The sequence below is a fragment of the Theropithecus gelada genome, chromosome 16, assembly GCF_003255815.1.
Source record: "Theropithecus gelada isolate Dixy chromosome 16, Tgel_1.0, whole genome shotgun sequence".
Classification (NCBI taxonomy): Eukaryota; Metazoa; Chordata; class Mammalia; order Primates; family Cercopithecidae; genus Theropithecus; species Theropithecus gelada.
This window is the reverse complement of record NC_037684.1, coordinates 39,278,405-39,295,978: the sequence shown is the minus strand read 5'-3', so window position 1 is coordinate 39,295,978 and position 17,574 is coordinate 39,278,405. Positions and strand designations below refer to the sequence as shown.

Below are 17,574 nucleotides of genomic sequence, written 5' to 3'. Positions count from 1 at the left end.
TTCTGTTCATTGCCTTATAATGCTGTAATCTCCTTTTGTAGTTGGAAAAACTGAGCTGCAAGAAAGATAACTTGTCCAGTGTTTCTCACCAACTGCCCTCCCCCCTGCTTAGGACCAAAAGAATTATATTCTAATGCGGGCCTAATGTTGTTTCTTTTATTAGAAGAAATGACTATTTCCTGCTTTTAAAAAGTCATCGCTATTGAATTTGCAAGGAAATGGATACATCCAAACCAAAGGAAGGACAGTGCTCTCAGAAGGCTGATTCAATATAAAAGTTTCTCATCAGATGGTTAATTTGAGAAGTTGGAAGAACCCTGTCTGGGAGAGAACAGATTCTTAAATGTAGGGAATACTCCAGGAGTGAATGAAAATGGCACCATGTAAACCAAAATAACTATCCATGAGTTAGGAAGAAAACAACCTATTTGGAAGTATAAACTTCCCTACAATACCAAAACCTTGTTTTAAGGAAACGTAAGGGAGTGGCCAAGCATGGTGGCTCACACGTGTAATCACAGCACTTTGGGAGGCTGAGGTGGGTGGATCACAAGGTCAGGAGTTCGAGACCAGCCTGGCTAATATGGCGAAACCCATCTCTACTAAAAATACAAAAATTAGCTGGGCGTGGTGGCCTCTAGTCTCAGCTACTCAGGAGGCTGAGGCAGGAGAATGGCGTGAACCCAGGAGGTGGTTACACTGAGCTGAGATCGCACCACTGTACTCCAGCCTGGGTTACAGAGTGAGACTCCATCTCAAAAAAAAAAAAAAAAGAAAGAAAGAAAGAAACATAAAGTTGGCAGGCTAAAGGACCCAGTTAGTGCAGTGATGGGTCTGACTGCATGGTTCAAATCCTGCCTGTCTCTTTAGTTGGATGTCATTTTCAACAATGTAAGATATTTGTCCTCTTTCTGTGCCTCTGTGTCCTCATTTATAAAAGATAGGCAGTCCAGGCACAGTGGCTCACGCCTGTAATCCCTGCACTTTGGGAGGCCGAGGTGGATGGATCACCTGAAGGTCAGGAGTTCGAGACCAGCCTGCCTAACATGATGAAACCCCATCTCTACTAAAAATACAAAAAATTAGCTGGGCGTGGTGGCGGACACCTGTAATCCCAGCTACTTGGGAGGCTAAAGCAGGAGAATCACTTGAACCCCGGAAGCAGAGGTTGCAGTGAGCCGAGATCGCGCCATTGCGCTCCAGCCTGGGCAACAAGAATGAAACTCCATCTCAAAAATAAAAATTAAAAAAAAAAAAAAAAGATAGGCAATAATAATACTTGTCTCACAGTAGTATATGACATAAAAATGTAAAGTGTTAAACACAATACACAAACGTTAGTGAATTCCCAAAAATTACTGTCTAGAATTAGGTGACTGAAGAATAAACTCTATTCATTATTTTCTTTGGTTATTACAGTTCAAAGCATTATGAAAAGCAGAATAGCTTTTCTCATTCTAATAAGTATATTTCTCAGTAAAATAAAATCTGACACTTTTCATATTTTTGAGATCACAGATGTTCTTTCTTCTGATGAGTAAATATTGTGGAATGTTAGAGTGGAAACGTCTTCCAAGTATATTTGGTTCAGCAGTTGTTCACCATTCACAGTTTTATTAAAGTCTTTTATTGTATGGAATTTCATGCATTATAGTGTGTGATATGTTAATTGAAAATGTTTAATTTGTGGAATAGAGTTTTGTCAAATCCATTCTTTTGTTAAGCATCAATACATATAAATAGATGCCTCTCCCAGAAGAATTTGAAGTGATAGCATGCTGTTTTCATTTTAGATCATAGCAGAACTTCAGACAACCATTTCCTCTCTGAAAGAGGAGAACAGCCAGCAGCAGCTTGCTGCAGAAAGGCGGCTCCAGGATGTTAGACAAAAGTTTGAAGATGAGAAGAAGCAGCTGATTAGAGATAATGACCAAGCAATCAAGGTAATCTGAAGACTTCAGTAACCAGTGGTACCAGCTGCTTTAATGTAATTAAAAGGAGGGCTGAAATCCCAGCAGTGGGCAGATGAATGCGGGTATCTGGCTTGTTCACACAGCCTGCAGTAATTCCATTCACTGGACTCTACCTTTGATGTATCCAGTGACTCAGGCTGACTTCCCTCTAAGAGATCGCATGCCAGCATAAAAAGTCATTTTTGGCAAGCCCAGTCCATTCACATTGAACAAATATTTTAAAAATACCCTGTCCTTTCTCTTGAGAACCACTTTGGAACTGTCTCTTGAAATTAGAATGACTGTTTGAGCCTAGCACTGCCGGCTGTTAAAGTCAGAAGTCAGCTTCCAATTTGCATTCTGTTCTTTGCCCACATCCTTTCATTATGTATTCACATAATGAGAAATAACCTGTTCGAAGCTTGGAATGCCAGCCATTTGATGTGCTTCGACACAGTACAGGAAAGATGTGTTTTTGCTGAGAAACTAGGTTGTTTCCAAATGACTTCAGAGAATCACACCCTTAATAGCAACAGAAAATTCCCTGGACCCTGATTCTTTTCGGTGATAGGCAGTTAGATCTCCAAGTAGTTTTTTCTTGGCTTCATAGCAGTGAATATTATTGTAAGTGTCTACATCATACTGGATTTAATCTGTGAGGATAAGCATCTGGAAACCTTTATAAATAAGGCTTAAAAGAGAACAAAAAAATTTTAAAGAATTCCCAGCAAAAGATTATTTTTCAGCGACTTTAGTTTGACATAACAATACTCAAAGAGTGTAGAGTCATCTTACAAAGCAAAGAACGATAGAAGAAAAATTTGGGTTTTATAGCTGCCCTTTCCTGCCTGACCTCTGCATCTTCTTTTTCTATAGCCTATTGCAGGCAATCTGAGTAACGTTGGGAAGAGTTAGTGTTAATGTCAGTTGCTTTTTATGTATTCCCTTTAAGCTGAGACAACACTAGACAGAATAAAAAGCCTTAACAGATGGACAAAACCTTCAAGGCCTTTACATCCGGCCTCCTCACTTTACCAGTGAGGACTTATTTTTTTGTTAATGATATTTTTCCTATATATTTCCACCTGCAAGCTTATTTCCCCTACCTGTGTTATGGAGACCAAAAAAAAAAAAAAGATTTTTTTTTTTCATATTCTGGTGGTTTAAAAACATCTTTCAAGTTTTTTTTCAATTACAAACATACAGGAAGTGCCCCCATTGATCTGTGTAACAGATCTTGCTTCACATAAATTGCGTTGCATATTTTGTTTAAATTGTTTTAGTTCTATAAAATTTCCATATTAAGTGGATTTCTTTTTCACTTTATGTCCAAATACCAAGTGGTAGGTAATATCCAAATTTTAAATGAACAATCAAATCTCAATATAAGCAAAAATGGAAAATATTAATGTACTCCTGACAACATAGTTCTGGTAGTTTCTTGATGATTTAAAAAATCTTGAAAGAATTATAATTAGTACAGTTGCTCATTTTAAACTAATTCTTACAGTTTTAATTATTTAATTTTTAAATTATTTAATAATTAATTTTTAAATTATTTAATAATAATTTAATTAATTCTTACAGTTTTATAATATATATAGAAACCATATGTACCATATGTTACCTGAAAATAAAAAATTAAAATTACAGTGTAGGTAAGATATAGCTAAGTTTTGATTCACTCACTCAGATTATACATAAAGTAAATGACATTTCTTTTTTACTAACCTACATTAAAGTTGCTAAGGTCATTGATTCATTAGCGCGCATTGCCTTGGCTCCTTTTTTAAGGCTATATCACAAAAAGTACTGCGAAAAATAGCTGATATTTACTCAACATGTACTATGTTTCACGCTCTGCCATTTTCATTCATCTCATGTTCCATTATCTCATTTAAGCCTTATAGTAATCTTCATGAGGAAGGTATTTCTGTTATCCCCATATTACAGATGGGGAAACTGAGACTATGAGGTTAAATAACTAGCCCAAGATCATCCTGCTGAACAATTGGCAGAGACAGTTTCAAGCCACAATCTTTCTTACTTGAGAGCCTCAACTACTAACTATTATACCATACCCCAGTGTACTACATTCTGTCCATGAAAATGACTCAAATGACCAAGTGCCAAAATGAACCTAGATATTGTCATTCTGTTTTTCTCTCTTCATGAATGATATAACATTTTTGCAGCAGTTGTTTGATTTGGACATTCTGATTATATTTAAGTGTTTTGTATACATAGATTTAGGTACATGAGTAGATATTGATACTCAGAAAGAGGCACAGCCACTACGAGGCTTGATTTTCTGGGACCAAATACATTTGTCTGCAGATATATTCAATAGAGACATAAAAGCAGTGTGCATGCTAATTGTGAAACATACTTCACTCCACTTCTGGGTTGATGATGAACTGAGCTCTTTCAAGCTGGTGATCGAGAATGGAGACAGAGAGTAAACCTAGTACTCATTCTGTCAGAGCTTATAATAATATTTCTGCAGATAAATCATTAAACTAATTCTAGAGAAAATTTGAGGTATACTAAAATCCACTTAAAGGGTCACCAGTCAGGTGCAATATAACTTGATAAAACGTTTCTGAAGGATAATTTGGCAATATCTATCATTATTAAATTGCCTGAGAGACATACCTAGTCTTTGACCCATTTTCAGAATTTACCCAAAGGTGGCAATTAATAATCGTACTAAACTTTAGCTAATCAAAAAATGCTTGTTCTGGCTTTCATCCTTTCAGTCAGTAGTTATTTATTAAGCTCCTTTTATGTGACAGGTACCTGCAACACCAGCATTCTCTATATCCTTTCTATATTTTTAACTATAGCAAATACACTGAAAACTGTGCACTATAGGAAATGATGCTGGAGAGCATATTTAGGCATATTGAAAATGTTCACAAGATATTTTTCAATGAAAATGCGCATTCCAAAACATATAGATATGAGCTCATTTTTGCAAAACAAAAGTATGACTCAAGAGAAAAAAAGACTACAGTTATATCAAAATTTTACTAGTGGATATCTCTAAGTGGCAGAATTTAAGATTTTTTTAGTTTTGTCTATATTTAAACTATAGCAGCACTTTTGCAATGAGAAGCAATAAAAATTGGTAAAAAGGGAAAAGCTACCAGCCTGAAGAAATCCATTGAACATTGTGGGAATACTTGTAGGTGAGACTAACAGCAGGCATGATCCTCACTGTCCAAGAAACAACAGATGAAGTAAGGTCTTTTACAAAACAGAATTCCTTTAGTGTAAAAAGAGTTACACAAATGAATGAAATTCATAAGAATAGATATTTTATTTTATTTTATTTTATTTTTTGAGATGGAGTCTCACTCTGTTGCCCAGGTTGAAGTGCAGTGGCACAATCTCAGCTCACTGCAACTTCCACCTCCCAGGTTCAAGCAATTCTCCTGCCTCAGCCTCCCAAGTAGCTGAGATTACAGGCACCCACCACCATGCCCAGCTAATTTTCGTATTTTTAGTAGCAACAGGGTTTCACCATGTTGGCCAGGCTGGTCTCGAACTCCTGACTTCAGGTGATCCACCTGCCTCAGCCTCCCAAAGTGCTGCGATTACAGGCATGAGCCACCACATCTGGCCAAGAATAGATCTTTTATGCTGTAACACACTATCTTTTAAAAATCAACAGCAAAAAAACTTTATCCCTTATGTACTGCCTTAGCTCACTCCTTACATTCAAAGTCACACCTTTCAAAAGAGTTATCACCAGTGCATACCCCAAAACTTGGTGGCTTAGAGCAATAGCTCTCTGCCCATAATTCTTTGGATCAGAAATTTGGGCAGGGATCAGCTGGGTGGTTCATCTGCTCAATGTATGGCATTGGCTGGGGTGCTTCATGAGGTTACATTCAGCAGAAAGCTTGGCTGGGGTTGGACTGTCTGAGCTGGTTTCAGGCCCATGCCATATGGCCTTTCTCGCTAATAGATTAATCAGACTTTTCACTTAGTAGCTGATGTCAAAGAGAATTAAAAGGGGTAAAAGCAGAACTTGCATTTCCATTAAACCCTGCCCTGGGAAGATTCACAAACTCACTTCCACCACATTCTATTGATCAAGATAGGTCCTAGGGCCAGCCCAGAATCAAGGAGAGGAGAAACAGTGGCCATTCTCTCAGTGGGAGGAATGGCATAGATTGTGAGGCCATCTTAAATCTACCACAGTAGTCGATACTAAAGGTCCAGTTTTTATCTCCCATTTATTCCTCAACTATACAAAATAGTACGAAGAGGAAAATATCTATATCCCTACTACCCATAATCAACATTAATTAACATCGTGGCATATTTGCATCCATCTTTTTTTATAAAGAAAATCTATTCTCTTGTTTTCGAAGAAGTAGAAATGTCATATGCTCATTTATAAATAATTTAAAATGCAAGAATAAAAAAGTAACAGTTTTTAAAGTCACCCCAAATCCTATCACCCAGAAATAACCATCATAGAATTAAGGTAAACATTATTTCCGATATCCTACTATGTATAAGGCGAAAAGAACAGAAAGCTGAGTAGGCTTTTGAAATGAATACTATAGATTTTTTGTTGTTGTTTTAGAAAAATCTTTAATTTTACTTTAATTCAACAGATGAAAGAAACTAGAGTAAAACAGAGGAATTGTTGAAGTTTTGGACAGAACATGTTGATTTCGGCTGAAAAACATGTACATTTGCACCCTCATAGTTTCTCCCGTATGAGGAGAGAACCCTTCCCTGCCACCTCCTACCTTGGATAGTAGTAGTATTTTCATACTGTCAGGGTTTATGATATTCACAATTTTTAAACCGTATCCTATAGTTTAATTCTCATGCTATATTTCCATCTATGCAGTGCTTATACTAGGCCTTTTACCATAGTGTCTCCATTCCCACAGTTTTTACTTTGATTTGTTTCTTAATTGACTGGATGGTGCTGTCTTCCCTGAGTTTTTTCATGTTTAAGAATGTCTGCTGGCTAACCTGTATGATTGAATGCCATGTTACATGGGTGCAGTGTTCCTGTTCACATTTTCTTCCCATGTGTAAACACGGCCCATCAAGCATTTAAGATTGCTGTGAGAAGCCTGGGCTAGAGAGACCAACAGACATGACCCGCAGACTTTTCTGTCTGCAGACCAGCAGACATAGAGTGCTCCTCCATGGAAGTGATTTGTATTTTCTGAGGCATTCCTGAAGAAGTCTTTCTTTCTCCTGTAAGTGTAGTAGATTAACCAGGATAAATTCAGTTAAGTGACTGGGATATGTCTACATGTTCAGTATTCAAATAGCAAATGAAGCACAGTGGTTCTCCTTGTAAGTGAAACTGACTTGTAGTGTCTCTGTGTGTTCTCTGACCTGAGGGAAGGGGAAGGCAGAGCTGGCGCACAAACCACCATGCATCTGGCTGAACTGACTGTTCTCGCTTTGAGATTATGTTAAGTGTGTTTCAGGGTTCACACTGCCGACATGGGAGCGGCATCTTCTTTTCCTTTGAGTTTTTAATGATCCCAATTTTGTGTATATCCCTGAAGTCCTTTCCTCTGAGGTGGCCAGCCCTGATGTTTATCTGTTTTTCTGCCACATCCATCTCCCCTACTCTCAGCCAGAAGAGGAAAAAGATGAGGCTGCCATGCCATTTCCTTCCTCCAAATTTGGTGATAGTATTGAGAATTCTCAGAATTTTGACTCATAACAAAATAATGATCCTAGGGGCATGGCAAGTTTTGAAGTTAAGCCCCTGTGCAACTCTTCACTGTGCTCCAGAATTATGTTTCTTTCCTTGACCCCAGATTTTTGATGGTTTTTTGTATGATGTCTACCTTATCACCCGATATTGTTCTGTTGATGTATTTTTGCTGGCTTTTACTCTTCCTGACTCATTTTATTTGGTGTTGGGAGAGGGACGTTAAATCTACTATCTAATCTGAGAAGCCTATTTGACTTCTTCATGACACATAGCAAGGATCTTCTGCTGCTCAGATATTACCACAATAATGCTGCCTAACAAACACTTTTGGAGACTCAGTGACTTTCACTCACATTTATTTTTTTTTTTTGCAACATGTCTGCGGGTCGCTGTTGTGGCTCAGATTCAGAACATGCATTGACTGACCGGGTTTGACTCCAGGCTTTAGATCAGATTCAGGCCAGCTCTACGCGTTTGTACAGTCGGCTTGGACTAATAGTTGTCTGGGATATCCTGTTCATGGTAAATTACAGAAGTGCAAGAGGATGGATTGAAAGAAAGCCCTGCATCCTCAGCCTCATTTCTGTCCACATCAATGAGGCAGGGAAATTATATACTGACTCTAGTTAGAAGACCATGAACACCTGTGAACAATGATTTAATCTGCACGGACTAGCCTCTAAAAACTTTCTTAGCTCTATGGCAGCACTTTCCTGGGGCATCTACCTTTCGGAACCCCTCTTTCCCATTCTTATTCCCATCTTTTCTTTTTTGCACTGAAATAATGGTATTAGTTAGGGCCTATTTTGTTTTATCTATATGTATTGGATTGTCCCTGGACAATCTCATCCCTTCACGTTAACTTCCAGACAAATGAATTTTGAATTTTCATCACCATTCAAACTTTTCTCCTGAGCCCTCAATTCACATTTCTGACTACTACTGGACATTTCCATTTGGATGGACCATAGACTGCATAATCTAGACCTGTCATAAACTGAATTTATCTTCCTCTTGCTCTTCTCCCAGCCCTAGCCTGCTCTTCTTCTTGTATTGATTATCTGAATTAAAGTACCACCATCATCTACCTACTCACTGAAGTCAGATTCTTAGAAATCTCTCTGAATGAATTCTTTCCTTCCCTTACCTCTCATAGGTCAGTCCCTAGAGAAAACTCCTAAATATCTCCAAACTCATACCCCACTCCCCAATCACTAGATCCTACCTTCTAGGTCAGATCATCATCATCTTTGACCTTGCCTAGCACAATCACCCTTATCTAGAATCACTGCCAATAACTTGGCCCTCTCAAATCTATGCCTCACACTATGGATAAGGTAACTTTTCTAAAACACAAATATGGGCATGTTGTTTTTTCTTAAAATTCATCAATGGCTTTCCATTGCCTATAGGATAAAACCTATACTTGTCAATATGGCATATAAAACACTTTATGATCTAGGCTGGGCACAGTGGCTCATGCCTGTAATCCCAGCACTTTGGGAGGCTGAGGCGGGCAGATCACAAGGTCAGGAGTTCAAGACCAGCCTGGCCAACATGGTGAAACCCCGTCTCTAATAAATATACAAAAATTAGCCAGGCGTGGCAGCGGGCACCTGTAATCCCAGCTACTCGAGAGGCTGAGGCAGGAGAATCACTTGAGCCCAGGAGGCAGAGGTTGGAGTGAGCCGAGACCATACCATTTCACTCTAGCCTGGGCGACAGAGCAGGACTCCATCTCAAAAAAGAAAAAAAAAAAAGACAAAAGCAGGTTATGATCTAAACCAGCAGCTCTTAAGGTATTCTCTGCAGACTCCGATGAGTCCCTGAGACCTTTACAATGGCCTCACAAGGTCAAAATTATTTTCATAATAACACAAAGACATCACTTTCCTTTTTTACTATATTGATACTTGCACAGATGATATGGAAGCAATGGTGCCTTCACACAAAACAAGGCTTTAACATGAAACCATATGACTAGTCATTATTTTCTTCACTACCATGTACTTATGGTTAAAAAAAAAATAAAACAACAAAGCAATAAAATGTACAGATGGTCCCTGATTTACAGTGGCTCAACTTACAATTTCTCAGCTTTCTGACAGGTTAATCAGGGTATTAAGTGCATTTTCAACTTAACGATATTTTCGACTTACATTGGGTTTATTGAGATCTTAGTTGAAGAGCATCTGTGTTGATTTTGTTAAATCTCAAACCTCGAGGACACATCTCTTTTAATATTAATAGCAAGTACACATGAAGCACTTCTGCTGCATAAAGTAGAATGACTGTCTTAGGGAAAAGCAGTTCTGTGTCTGTATGAGTATGAGCTGAACTCTAGTCACTCTGAAAGAAAGACTGACATGCAACGTATGCATATTCACACTTGAGTATTTGGCAGATGTTTTCTTGAAAATGAATGAAATGTAACAAGCCTGACATTTCAAGAATGACAACTGACTATATTGTTGCTAATGATAAAATTTGAGCTTTCAAGCAGAAATTAGAATTTTGGAAAATGAATACCACCACTGTGAGCCTGACAACCTTACAATACTTACAGACTTTTCTGATGAGATCGGTGATATTATGAGTGATGTGTATGGGAAGAAAGGGGAAGGAAGAGAGTGAAGCATATCAACATTTGGAAGATTTGTATAACTCACAGAACCACGTTTTCCAAATGACAGACACCTGATGTCACAAAACCATGCCTGAGTAAAAGATCCATTGAAAATACAAAAGAGATCAATGGATGTTGAGGTAATAGTATAAAAAGTTCACTGAGAGAGTTTCAGATTCCACATTGCAACTAACTTTTTAGAAGCTACCACTTGTCAAATTTTAGCATAGTAACAAAACTATCCACAGTCATCTAAAAAGGCTACTAAAATACTCCTCCCTTTTCTAACTTATCTATGTGAGACTAGATTTTCTTCCTGTTCTTCAGTCGAAGTAGCATCTTGCAAGAGATTGAATGCAGAAGCATATTTGAGAATCCAGCTGCCTTCTATCAAATCAGACGTTGAAAAGATTTGCAAAAAATGAAACATAGCTAGTTGTCTCACTAATTTTTTTTTTTTTTTGCTTTGGAAAAATAGTGATTTTTCTATTAAAATATTGTATTTATGTTTACACATAATGGATTTATTACTATTTTAATGAATAAAATGTTTTAATATTTCTTAGTTTTAATATGTAATATGATAAATTCAGTGGATGTAATGCACATATACAAAACCTCTTTGAGGTTGTCAGTTTGTAAGAGTGGACTGGAGTCCTGAAACCCAACATGTGGAGAACCACTTGTCTAGACATCACCCTCCACTCCCCCTCGTCAGCTGCTAGTGCTCAGCATAGATGCCATGTTCTCTACGATCCCATGCCCCATGGGAAATGCCCCTGAGCTCTGTGTAAAGTGGCCTTTCCCTTTGACTTAAAGGTCATCTTTTCTGCGAAGCATCAGAGTGAGAAACTCATGCCAGCCTCGTCCATTCCTCTAACAAAGTGTTTGCTGTATTACGGTGCTGATCCACAATCCCTCACCCAGTCCGAATCTGCAGGTTCTAGGAAGGTGGTGCTTGTGCTGTATCTGCAGTGGGTCCTGGGACCGCACAGTCTACTGGACACATATAGGAACCGTGAAACGTGTGAGTGTCCGCAGTGAAAGAGACAAGTCAAGATTGTAAGTCCCACCCAACATCAGTCAGGTTTTGTTCCCGAAGAAGTTAACTCAGACTTTCCAAAAGAATTTGTGTTTTCCAGAGGATTTTTGGATTTCAGGATTGCGGAGAGAACATTGTGGACCTGTATGTAGATTAATTCTATTTCTCACCAACTAGACTATGAGGTTTTTGAGAGCAAGCTTTAGTGCAATGTTTGTTTCAATGGAAGTGCTGGAAATACACAGAATAAATGAAAGATGTTCCCTCATGAATCATAAAAGGTTCTGATAACAAATAGTGTCCCTTTATTCTCATGTCATTTTATTTTTAGTGGCAGCAAGCTCATAAATATTCTGTAATGGTATAGCAGATATGGGGAGAGAACTCAGATCTTGTGGTAACCATCATATATTTTGCCTAATTTATGCAGATTTAAAAAAAAAATACCGCGTGCCTTGTATATACAGACACACCTCATTTTATCACACTTCATTTTATTGCACCTCACAGATACTGTGTTTTGTACAATTCAAGGTTTGTGGCAACCCTGTGTCAAGTCGATTGGCACCATTTTTCCAACAGCGTGTGCCCACTTTGTGTCTCTGTGTCACATTTTGGTAATTCTTGCAATATTTCAGACCTTTTCATTATTATAACTGTTATGGTGATTGATCTGTTATCAGTGATCTTAGATGTTACTATCATCATTGTTTTAGGGCGCCACGAACTGCACCCATGGGAGACAACAAACAGTAAATGTTGCGTGTGTCCTAACTGCTCCACTTCCTGGCCATTCTCCCATCTCTCTCCATCTCCTCGGGCCCCCCTCTTCTCTGAGACACAACAATATTGACATAGGTCAGTCAATAATTCTACAGTGGCCTCTAAGTGTTCAAGTGAAAAGAAGAGTCACACATCTCTAACTTTAAATCAAAAGCTAGAAATTACTAAGTTCAGTGAGGAAGGCTTGTTGAAAGCCAAGACAGGCCCAAAGCTACGCCTCTTGTATCGAACAGCCACATTGTGAATGCAAAGGAAAAGTTCTTGAAGGAAATTAAAAGTGCTACTCCAGTGAACACATGAATGGCAGAAAGTAAAGCAGCTTTGTGGTGATATGGAGAAAATTTTAGTAGTCTAGTAGAAGATGAAACTAGCCACAACCTTTCCTTAAGCCAAAGTCTAATTGAGAGCAAGGTCATAAATTTCTTCAATTCCGTGAAGGCTGAGAGAGGTGAGGAAGCTGCAGAAAGAAAAGTCTGAAGCTAGCAGAGGTTTGTTCATAAGGTTTCAGGAAAGAAGCTATCTCCATAACATAAAAATGCAAGGTGATGCAGCAAGTGCTGAAGTAGAAGCTACAGCAGGTTACCCAGAAGATCTGGCTAGGTCCTTGATGAAGGTGACCACACTAAATGACAGATTTTCTATGTAGATGAAACAGCCTTCTATTGGAAGAACATGCCATCTAGGACTTTTATGGCTAGAGAAGCTTTAAAACTACAAAGGACAGGCTAACTCTCTTGTTCGAGGCAAGTGCAGCTGGTGACTAAGGTCAGTGCTCATTAACCATTCCAAAAATCCTAGGACCCTAAAGAATGATGCTAAATCTAATCTGCCTGTGCTTTTTCAGTGGAACAAGAAAACCTGCACTGCAACTTGGTTTACAGCATGGTTTACTGAATATTTTAAGTGTGCTGTTGAGACCTCCTGCTCAGAAAAGAAAGATTCCTTTAAAAACAATGACTGCTGATTAACCATGCACCTGGTCACCCAAAAGCTCTGATGGAGATGTACAAGGAGAGGAATGTTTTTTTCTTGCCTGCTAACACAGCATCCATTCTCCAGCTCATGAATCCAGGAGTCATTTCAACTTTCAAGTCTTGTTATGTCAAAAATACATTTCATAAGACTATAGCTGCCATAGATGGTAGTTACTCTAATGGATCTGGGCGAAGTAAATTGAAAACTTTCTGAAAAGGGTTCACCATTTTGGAACCATTAAGAACATTTTTGATTCATGGGAGGAGGTCAAAATCTCAACATTAACAGGAGTTTGGAAGAAGTTGATTCCAACTCTCACGAATGACTTTGAGGAAGTAACTGCAGATGTGGTAGAATAGGGAGAGAACTAGAATTGGAAATGGAGCCTAAAGATGTGACTGAATTGCTGCAACCTCATGACCACACTTGAATGAAGAGTTGCTTCTTATGGATGAGCAAAGACAATGTTTTCTTGAGATGGAATCTACTCCTGGGGAAGATGCTGTGAACATTGTTGAAATGACAACATAGGATTTAGAATATTATATCAACTTAGTTGATAAAGCAGTGGCAGGATTTAAGAAGATAGACTCCCATCTTCAAAGAAATTCTACTGTGGTAAAATCAAACAGCATCGCATGCTACAGAGAAATCTTCCGTGAAAGAAGTCAGTTGGTGCAGTGAACTTTATTTTTATCTGTTTAAGAAATTGCCACAGCCATCCCAGCCTTCAGCAACTACCACCCTTATTAGTCAGCAGCCATCAGCATCAAAAGCAAGACCCTCCTCTGATAAAAAGATTAGGACCTTCTGGGGGCTCAGATGATTGTTAACATGTCTTAGCAATAAGAAAGTTTTAATTAAGGTATGTACATTGTTCTTTTAGACGTAATGCTATTGCACACTTAATAGACTATAGTGTGGTGTAAACATGACTTTTATATGCTATTGGGAAGCCAAAAAATATGTGAGACTCTCTTTATCATGGTATACACTTTATTGCAGTGGTCAGGAACTGAACTTGCGGTATCTCCGAGGTATGCCTGTATTATCTAAGAACATAATTTGTATACTCTAGGGGCAATGGCCACAAAAGGCTGTATGCCAAAGCCAAGTTATCTAAATGTGAGTTAGCACCATCCACTGAGCTCACAGAAGTTCATTTGGGGAAACGTTAGAAATAGTTTCTTAAAGAGACTGTGGAACATTCTTCTGGCATCACTGCACCACCAGGGCTAAGTCCTTTCTTTGAAGCTAGTGTATTGAAAGTTTCTCACTGTGAAGCCAGATGTCCAAGCAGAGATTTCATATCAAGGAGAAATGTTGTAAAATTTTTGCTTGCAGGCATAGAAAAGAGATTTTACAGCATTGATGCTTCTCTCCCTTGGCTACTGACTGGAGTTCACAAGAAAAGGTCAGCTGCCAGTAGGACATCTAGCAATCTGGTCTGTGTTACCAGAAGGGCTTGGTTGGGGGCAGGGGGTGGGGGGTGTAGAATATTTCATAAGATTGGGCAATTTTTACTGTGCTAAAAGCTTACAGGAATCAATTCCCAAAGAATAAAATTACAAACCTCATTGTGGTGTTTTAGTAGCATTGAGAAACAAAAAGAAATCTCAATGCCTAGCATCAAATGGCATTGTTTGGGACCTGTTCACTATTTAATTCTTGTCTCCCCTGTATGCACGTCCTAAGGGCACAAGGAAAGTGGCATTTTCTTTATGCTGTCCTGAATTCGAATTAATAATGCTAAGAATAGAAATGTATTTTCCATCCCACCTAAGAAGGTTTGCCTACTCACTCAGAAAGGAAGACAGAGCCATTCAGTCATAGTAGCATAAAGCATAAGTGCCATTTTTCAGGAAGAATGCTCTGGAAGATAAGCTTGGATACACTGTGGCCGTGAATTATGACCTTGCTTCCTAGAGCAAGGAGAAGCAATAGCAATGAATGAGCAGAGAAGAAATGAACGGTTCTCTCTCAAAGGTTTTTTTTGCCCCATACCTTCCCTCTGATTCTATTCTCTGGCAATTTTTATCTTATTTTAAAACTAATCAAATAAGATTCTTTGTTCAGAGGACAAAATCCTTCAAGTGCTATGAGAGATATGTTTAGCCCCTGGAACGCTGCCTTGTGTATGTTAAGGAATCAATTAAGTTTTGATGAGCGAATGTACAAATGTGTGAGTAGAGAGAGTGATGAAAAGAACACAGATGAGAATAGATTCCTCTTCACCAATGGCTAAATTGTACTCTTTGAAAGTCACTAGGCGACTATATATGGTTAATTGATTTTTTCGTTTGTTTGTTTGAGAAAGGATCTCGCTATGTGGCCCAGGCTGGAGTGCAGCGGCACCATCTTGGCTCTCTGCAGCCTCCAACTCCTGGGCTCAAGCGATCCTTCCTCCTCAGACCCCAGCCTTAGTAGCTGGGACTACAGATGCGCGTCACCACGCCCAGCTAGGTTTTGCATTTTTAGTAGAGACAGGGTTTCACCATGTTACCCAGGCTGGTGGTTAATTGTAGTATTGCATGGTCCAAAATGAAGTACTTTGGTTAATAAACTATTGGAATATATATGGATAATTTAGTTTTTTAATTTTACAAATTTAACAAAAAACGACTGGGACATTGTTAATCTTTAATAATGTTAAACTGTATCAGAGATAGTTCAAAGGCAGTATAATGGACATAATGATCATTGAATGATATAAATGTAAGCCTCAGCAACCAAAATTACTGAATGATCAATTTAATATTTATTAGGTGGTGCAAAAGTAATTGTGGTAATGGCGAAAACTGCAATACTTTTGCACCAGCCTAATATATGCTACATAGGTGTATATGCACATATTATATGCAGTCATATGTCACATAACAACAAATCAGTCAAGATGGACTACATAGATGATGGTAGTCCCATAAGATTATAATGAAGTAAATGATGAGAAATTCTTACCGCCTAGTAACTTCTTAATGATCCTGACCCTTTGTAGGCCTAGCCTAATGTGTGTGTTTTTGTCTTATTTTTAACAAAAAGTTTACAAAGTAAAAATAAAAAAATTAATAGAAAAAAGGTTATGGAATAAGGATATAAAGAAAAATAGAATAGGTACAATTATTATTCGTCAAATGAAAATACATTTTTAACAAAGGAAAAAGTATTGTATAGCTGCGCAGTGTGTTTCTGTTTTAAGCTGTGTTATTACCAAAGAGTCAAAAAGTTTAAATATTTTCTTTAAGTTTATAAAGTGAAAGTGTTCCAGTAAGCTAAGGTGAATTCATTATTGAAGAAAGAAAATGTTGTTTTATAAGTTTAGCATAGCCTAAGTGTAGAGTAATTTAAAGTCGACAGTAGTGTACAGTAATGTCCTAGGCCTTCACATTCACTCACCACTCACTCACTGACTCACAAATGCAACTTCCAGTCCGGCAAGCTCCATTTATCGTAAGTGCCCTATGTAGGTGCACCGTTTTGTATCTTTTATACTTTTTTTTTACTGTACCTTTTCTATGTTTAGATATATTTAGATAATTGCCTAATGTGCAGTAATGATACAGTAATGTTACAGTATAGTAACAGCTGTACTATAGGCAATTATACCACAATGGCATAAGGTGCAGGAAATGTACTTGAATACGTTTACTCAAGTACCACTGGTACAACAGTTCTCTTTCTCCCACGTCCTTGATGAAATTGACTCACAGCTCCAGGCCCTGTGGTCATGGCTAAACTCAACAAGCAGAGTATGGTCTCTAGACAAGTGGATAGACTGTATGGCATTGTTTCTCTTGCAACCCTTCCTAGCTACCAACCAACCTCTTGTTCTTTTTCTGATGTGTATATGGTTCAACTCTTCCATCTACTCTCTTAAAAATCCCTTTTGTAATCCCACCTTAATATAGAAAGTTTACAGAGTAACCTATCACCTCTTCTCCAAATTCCACAGTGTGTTTCTACTTCCCATCATCCTCTAGCTCTGTGCAGCGTTTGACTGTTGATTGACCAACAGTGTTCCTTCTAGAACGGGGGTTGTCAAGCTTTTTCTGTAAAGGGCCAAATAGTAAAAATGTTAGGCTTTGCAGGTCATATAGGTACAGTTGCAGCTACTTAGCTTTTAGCATTGTGGCCTGAAAGCAGCCATGGACAGTATGTCAACAGATGTGCATGGCTATGTTCCAATAAAACTTTATTGACAAAACCAAGGTAAATGCTAGATTTGGCCTGCTGGCTGTAGTTTGCCAACCCTTATCTTATCTTAGCTTATATGATACTTCTTTTACTTGTCTCTCTCCTGCTGGTCTCTCTTCCTCCCAGTGGGTGTTCCTCGAGTCTATGTCCTGGGCTTTGCTTCTCCTTTTCTTTTCCACACTAAGATCATCTCCTCTGTGATGTCAGCTGTCGCTTCTGTAGAGATGATTCCCAGAAGCCCTGGCCTGATTCCTAGTTGGGTCCTATATCTTGCACTGCCTGTAAATCCTCTTCTTTT

General features: G+C 38.4%; 1 protein-coding gene across 7 annotated transcripts in view; it reads left to right on the top strand.

Moving 5' to 3' along the window:
* Positions 1 to 17,574, top strand: part of CEP112 (centrosomal protein 112) — a 542,833-nt gene that overhangs the window by 433,123 nt on the left and 92,136 nt on the right. For all 7 annotated transcript variants that reach the window (XM_025362280.1, XM_025362276.1, XM_025362279.1 and 4 more), the window contains one exon: positions 1,794 to 1,943. In XM_025362280.1, coding sequence (XP_025218065.1) covers positions 1,794 to 1,943 — 150 coding nt within the window. The remainder of the gene's footprint in view (positions 1 to 1,793; positions 1,944 to 17,574) is intronic.